Raw genomic sequence first — 7286 nt, 5'->3', positions numbered from 1 at the left:
CGGAATTATTAATGAGAAAGGAATAATATGATATGGAGTTTTTAATACTTTTAAGATATATTTAATTGGACTTTAATTTTTTTTTTAAAAACTTTCTTATAATTGTTTTTGGTATTTACAGTTTTTAAACATTAAAAAATACATTATAATATTCAATAAAGATTATTATAAATTTTATTGGAAGAGAAGAAAATTTTCTAGTATTTTCTATTAAGCTTTTAAAATTTGAAAAAGAATAATTTAATATTAAAAAACGTAGATGTTTTATTAGATTTTAAACAATAGACCAGAAACAAAAGAAACTTATTGAGAAATATTTTTCAACCATTTGTATTTTTTATTTTAAAAATAAAAATTGTTAATAAATTTATTAGATGAGTTTTTCTTTTTATTCTTTTAATCGCTAAAAAAATATGTAAAAAAACTAGTGTTGAAACATCTAAAATACCAACATAATTTTATTTAAAACCTTTTTAAATCTCAATTATCTACTCATAATTTTTTTTTGTAATTAAATTTGGGACCCCATTTAGAATCATCCTTCCATTTTTTTTAATCATTAAAAAAAAAATTCTTGACAGAATCAAATTCATGAGGTATTAAAGGAAATTATAATAATATTGATAAAAGTAAGACTAAACAAGTTGATAATAAGAAATTAGTAAATCCAATTGGTATTAATTATATACCAAAAAAACTAAGTGATTTCAAATTGGGAAAGAACTGAAAGAGAATAAATCATAAATCGTAGTCCAAAACCAGTAAAAAATTGCATTGATACGTTTCTTCTAATATTTGAAAATTCTTATTCAATTAAATATTTTTTTATTAAATGAAAAGTCAACCCTAACAAACGTCTATATATTTAAAGAAACTATCACAAGTAGATTTGGATAAAAATTAAAGACAAATAAAATTGGAATGGGTCATTTTTCAATTCAATTGATTTAGATTCGTTTAAATATCAATCTAATTAATCCCATCATTTTAGATTTATAAATTATACCATTTCCGAATTACATAATCTAAAAAATATATTTTTTATTGTAAAATTTATAATATATTTTTAGATTAAACTCATTTCAAAATAATCTGAAATATTTTCAACTCATGAATAATTTGAACTTTTTTCATGAAGAAACAAAAAGAAAATATGATTTATTTTTGGGCCAAACTGGTATCCAAACTGAACAAGAAGTGTTTCAAGTTTGATTGTTTCTTCCTGCACTTCCGTATCTTCTTCTGCCACCTCCATACACAATTTGAAAATATATTTTTATCCTTTTTGTGTCACCCCATAGATTAGTTTCCAGATTATGTAATCCGGAAACTTATTTGAAAAAAGACTTCCGAATTACATAATCCAGAATTTAAATAAGACTTCTGGATTATGTAATCCAGAGTAATTATGGATCTGAAAAATAGCTTCCGGATTATGTAATCTGAAAGTTAATTACACATTTGAAAAATAACTCCCAAATTATATAATCCAGAATATTGTAGAGGGGTATTTTTGGAATTTGGAAATTTATGGAGGTGAGAGAAGAAAGTATGGAAGTACAGGAAGAAACAGTCTTCAAGTTTTAATACAAGTTTTTTTAGGAAGAAATATATTTTAAAAAATCTATTTCAAGAAGTTGTAAAAAAAGAGGATTTTCCTAAATTAACTTAAATAAACATCTAATATCATATTATTGTTAGATGCTTTTAATCTATTTTTTTTTTTACGTGTTTACCCATATATAATTATCTCAAAATAGTTTAACATTTTAGCTACAATAATTTTTTTTATCTATATTTACTTCTATCCATGGAAACCTACTATAACATTTTCATAAAAAAAAGTATAATATAATAATTTGCCATTATTACTTTAAATTCTTAGAGTGACTTAGGTGTTGTAAAGTATTATCCAGATGCACCTCCATTTAGTTCTCAATAGAACAACTCATTCAAAAATTCACAAGCTTAAACAAATATCTATTCAACAATATTTTACTTTTCGATAAAAACAATGTTGGAGATCCACATTAACAATGTTCTAGAATTTTTTTAGATATTAAATTTTTAATATCAACTAAAATTTAAGATATTTTATATTTCACAATATAATATTTTATAATATCAACTAAAAATTAAGATATTTTATATTTCACAAATATATAAGTGAATGAATTGAATATACATATTTGTTATTCTAAATTTCTCTGTCTGCAAAGCCTCATTGTCACACATGATTTAGTTTTGATATAATATAAATGTTATGTAGATATGGATCCAAATTAGTCTCATCCACATATTCTATAAAGATCATACAATTTAGGAGGACTGCACTCTCACCAATCACCTTCGTTGTAAAGATATACATATAATCATTGAAATTTGAAAATTGGGTTATGCAGAAATGCTATTATTATAAGGGATTGTTAGATAAGAATCACATGCTCCAAATTATTTGTTTCATGGCTGAAGCAATCATGCCAATAGTCCATATTCCTTGTCAGAATGCATGTGGTAAACTGGTATCAACATATTAAAGAGACTGTTGGATAATGTTCTGCATGATTAGTCAAATTCTCCAAAAAAAAAGTCACTGACAGAACTACTGATGTAGAATCTCTGAGGGAACTGGTATCAAAACAACAAAACTTGAAAAACAAATCTATGTAGCATTAACTGAGTGATGTCCAATGTCCAATGTAAATTTCAGATATAAGCTCCCAAGTAACATACATTCAAATAAATATGAGATTTCACTACAGTCTACAATTCAATGAAGGGTATACATGGTAACATACTATGACTACAAGCAACTCAATGGAGAATGCTGATTGCAGGGAAGCCTATACATAGAGCTTAGACAAGTAACCAAATGTCTGAGCTAAAGGCCACAGACAGCAAGTAAGTGTGTCAAACGATAATTGTTTTGGGTGGACATGGTGGAAAGAAACACAGATCCACTTTGTTTATGATTCACTATGTTGTTGTCTTGATGATTTTTCAGGCACTAAATTGCCTGTCCACAGAAAACAGAAGCACTTTTGCATTGGCAGAAAGACATTATAGCATGTTGTTGCCTGTGCTGGAAAGAATTATGAAGGCACACACAACTGAAAGTGAGAAGACTGGTAACAAGGTGTTCTCTGTGTACATTTCCATTGCATCTGTGAAAGAAAACCGGGCTCGGTCTTCAGCCCAATTTCGAAGTCTGTCTGCTTCAGCTGCATACAAAGCTCTTCCCTGAAACACACACATGGCTGTAAGTTCTTGCTCAATTTACCTCTCTCCATTTAACCAGAGATACATTGCATTGCATTGGATATTACAGCAAAAGAAGGTGTTGTTATATATGCCACTTCAATAACTTGAATCAGTTTATGTTGATCCAAAAAAATTTCAACTCTCAAATTGACCTGAGATAGTTAGTACATGATAAGAACTTATAAAGCTTGTGGGACTATAAGGGTTTTCCCAATAATTCAAATTCAAAATTAGGACACAACACAACTTGATCCACCAAGAAATATAGTACTTAAGTTTAATCAATCATGTGTATCTCTATGCCTACTCCTTCAGCACCCCCTTGCTGCTATTGTAATTTTTTCAAAAAGTACATTTGAAATTATTGAGACTTTTTCTTTTATGAAGTGTACCATGTTTGTATTAACATAACATGATAGTATATTTTGATTTCACCCTCAAAATAATCATCACCTGCTCATCAAACCAGCGACCTCGCCGTAACCAGGCAGTGACCAAAGCAAGTAAGATTCTGGGAGGGGTCAAGTAACTGATGGCTTTGCCTGTTCCCTTCACAACACGCATTCGTGGAACTAATGTTCTAGCAACAGTCTCAGGAAGCTCACAGATGATGTTAAACATCTGCCTGTTTTGAACAGTTGAGCCACTGTGGAAAAACATAGTTAGTTAGCACATGTATTAAGTGATACTTGTAAGTTGTATGATCATAGAAAGCTGTGAAGTGAACACAAGAAAGTTCTTAGTTGAGGGGAAAAAGTGACCAACTATGTTATGTTCAAATAAATAGATAGTTCCTATAAGAACAATGAGAACCACCAGAAAAAGATTGTGGACTAGAAAAAAAGGTTGGAACTTCAAAATTAGCAGACATAGGGAAGTGATCCATGCAAAATAAGAAAGCACTTAGAGGACCAAGTTAAATCAGGTTTGCAATGGAGATACCTTAATAGCAGATCTGTAAGAACCATGCCTGGAGATGCAGTATGAACACCTACTTTGGATCGCTTGCACTCCTTTAATAGTGATCCTTGAAGTTGCCTAAGGCCACACTTTGTAGAACCATATCTACATGTTAATTGAAAAAGGAGATAGGTAAGAATCATCAGCAATCACCATCCACCTTCACCTTTGAAGAACATTATATATATATACATATATATATTTCAGTGAGTTGTGCAAAAGCTTGGTGGAATCATCAGCTTCCTCCCATAGGAGAAAATGCATGCTACTCACACAGCAGTCAAAGGTGTGCTAGAGCCTCCAGAACCGGCACCATCCATGTTAAATATGTGACCTGCATTGGCTTGGTTTCTCATCAAACGCATGGCCTCTCGTGTGCAAAGGATAGATCCAACCAAATTTGTTGAGACAATCTGCAACAATTATAAACCAATCAACTTAACAAAATAAGGGTAAAGACTATAAATGATTATTTGGGAACAAAACTTTCACATCTCAGTCTCAAAACACTGAATGAATGACTGTTAACACATACCTGTTTAATATCTTCGTCACTAAACTGAAGCAATGGTCTAAAACCTTTATTTGTTCCGGCATTATTTATCTGTACAGTAGTTTTAATGTGAAAAATGCAAAAGGGATCAGAACCAAAAACATAAAAACTGCTTTCTGCAATGGAAAAATCAACCTTCACTGAAGGGATAACAAGCATATAAGTAGAGTAAATCAGCACATCAGTTCCCTTTCTCGAAGGCTAATCTTCATCTAATCTTCATCAAAATACTGAACGTAGAAACACACCCCATTTATTAGTTTTTAATTACCCATACTAGAAAGTAAATACCATACAAAATGAGTAAACAATTTCTTTTATTTTATTATATTTCAATTATGCACAACAGTGGAAAGTAACAAGATGGATATAAATACTTGAGATTATGATAAGTTTTGCAGCTGCAAAAACTTTAATAGTTTTCAGCTATTAGCTTCAACCAATAGCCGGTGTTCATGTGAAGATTTTATTATTATGTGCCACAATTGGTTAGATTCCATATGCTCTAGCACTACCCTGAAATTATTCATGAAATCTGATGATTCACAGCCACAACCACCACCACAACACTTACCCAAATGTCAACATAACCAAGTTCTTTGACAGCAAAGTCAGCCAATCTCCGCACATCATGAGGCTCACAAACATCACAAGCAATGCCTACCACCTTTGCATGAGAAAGTTTTGTCAGTGATGAACCAACTGAATTGGCAATGCCTTCCTTTAGATTTTCCTCAAGTTCTTTAACAGTTGCTTGCACAGACTCGAGGCTGCCTTCACAAAATGAGAGAGTGGAAGCAACAACATGTTGTGAGTAAAATGTACACAAAAGCCACAAAATATATTATTCCAATCTCTATAAAATGTTCTCATAGTTGGAAACACCACCTTCGAGAGGTAACAATCACACGATCTCCAGAAAGAAGGAACTCTCGAGCTAAGGCTTTACCCAATCCCCTTGTACTGCACAAAACAAACCATTAACATATCATTAGATACCATCAAAGTAAAACAATTCTCAAAGTCATATGTTTCTGTAATGATAATTTCTAATCACTTCCAGAAGAAGGGGATTGAGTAACTCTACCTCCCAGTTATGACAACATTACGCGGACCAGCACGACAATGTTCTTCCAACACCATGTTAGCACCGATCATTGTTCCAATGATCACTCCTCCTAGCCAACTGTACCATATCAATGCATCCATCTGACTGTCTCCACCTTCAAAAAACTCACAAAAATTTAGCATTTCACTTGCGAACCAGTGCATAACAAATCAACAGTTAGGAAAAAGTTGCATATAGGCCAACCTGACATCTGAAATCCAATCGAAAGGATGACCCCAGTGCTCATCATAGTCACAATATACCTTCCAATTTGAATGGCAATCTTGTTTTCGCCAATACACAAACACAGTTATGTTTAGCATTCAATAGAACACAACAATATTAACCAAAAAAGATGGAACAACAGAAACAAAAACTCACCGAGGATAGCAGACCCTCCACCTTCACCACAGCTTGGCGATACTCATCATCTGATTTTGAACCCACCATGAAATTCCTCAACAAGATAGACTGGAGGGAGCTCCAAAACCCACTTTCCCTTTTGGAAATCACTTCACTTTTCTTCAAATTTCGAGACTTTTTGTCCTTGGCATCCCCACCATCTTCAGTCCTGAAAGCCCTGCACTCTCTCACAGAGAACCGATCACTATTATGGCCAAAACCAACCACCCCAGAAGAAGGGCAGGAGCCAAATTCCCTCTTGAGCAACCTGGTTCTGTGGCTGCTCAAACTCTCTGGGAAAAGGTGGAGCTTGACAAGTGTGGCCATGGATGTGGTGATAGAATATGGGAAGAGGAAAAGTTCATGAAAATGGTAAGTGAGAAGTGTTGTGTGAGATATTGGTTTATTTATTGTTATCCTTTTGGTGAAAACTGAAAATGAAGTTTTTGTAAGTTTGCTGGTGGAGAAAAATATCAGATGAAGCTAGATCGAAGGGACATGTAACTAGAAACGTAACAAGGAACATCGGTGAGTGTGATGACCACACGTTCAAGCAACCTAATCTTCAATCTTTAAGGACACGTGGCATTGTGGGTCTGTGACCACCTCACTTTTCATAACCCTTTTCGAATTTATCTTAGATTACACAAAGGACAATGACAAGTTGTTTGAAAAAATTTATATTCATATGCATTCTCTTTGTAAAAGATTTTTTTTTCATAAAAGAATGTGATAAAAATTGTTTAATTTCTCACCTTGTTTTATTTATTATCAATTAAGATGAGTTTGGCTTCATTTTCCAGTAGGTTTGGTCAAGAGTATCCAACCTATTAGCTTGTGTGGTTAGCCTCATTCCAGTGTATATGGAGAACACTCTCCCAATAGTTCCACATGGATTAGCATGTGAAATCTAGTTCTATTATTAAGAAATAAATAACTAAAATTGGGTTCTATAGAAAAATTAGGTAACATTAATTTTCAAAATTCTATAAGATCTCATAT

General features: G+C 32.3%; 1 protein-coding gene across 1 annotated transcript; it reads right to left on the bottom strand.

Annotated features, from left to right (window-relative positions):
- Positions 1–2649: 2649 nt before the first annotated feature.
- Positions 2650–6888, bottom strand: NYC1 (NAD(P)-binding Rossmann-fold superfamily protein). Its single transcript, XM_068647300.2, has 10 exons — positions 6264–6888; positions 6087–6165; positions 5862–5997; positions 5663–5737; positions 5349–5544; positions 4757–4825; positions 4495–4634; positions 4204–4326; positions 3715–3907; positions 2650–3240 (listed from the first exon to the last, which is right to left on the bottom strand). The coding sequence occupies exons 1-10, from the start codon at positions 6609–6611 to the stop codon at positions 3061–3063; spliced, it is 1539 nt and encodes a 512-aa protein (XP_068503401.2). The 5' UTR covers positions 6612–6888; the 3' UTR covers positions 2650–3060.
- Between the last annotated feature and the right edge of the window lie 398 nt (positions 6889–7286).

This window comes from Phaseolus vulgaris, chromosome 4 (genome assembly GCF_051622355.1).
Source record: "Phaseolus vulgaris cultivar YP4 chromosome 4, ASM5162235v1, whole genome shotgun sequence".
NCBI lineage: Eukaryota > Viridiplantae > Streptophyta > Magnoliopsida > Fabales > Fabaceae > Phaseolus > Phaseolus vulgaris.
This window is presented reverse-complemented; position numbering and strand designations above follow the sequence as displayed.

What these genes read in the sequence shown, in the direction of transcription:
- NYC1 (XM_068647300.2), bottom strand. Translation starts at nt 6,611, where the DNA reads ATGGCCACACTTGTCAAGCTCCACCTTTTCCCAGAGAGTTTGAGCAGC. An exon ending in GATTGGATTTCAGATGTCAG is followed by an intron (nt 5,998 to 6,086) that starts GTTGGCCTATAT and finishes AGTTTTTTGAAG; the next exon opens with GTGGAGACAGTCAGATGGAT. An exon ending in GTCGCTGGTTTGATGAGCAG is followed by an intron (nt 3,241 to 3,714) that starts GTGATGATTATT and finishes TGTGTGTTTCAG; the next exon opens with GGAAGAGCTTTGTATGCAGC.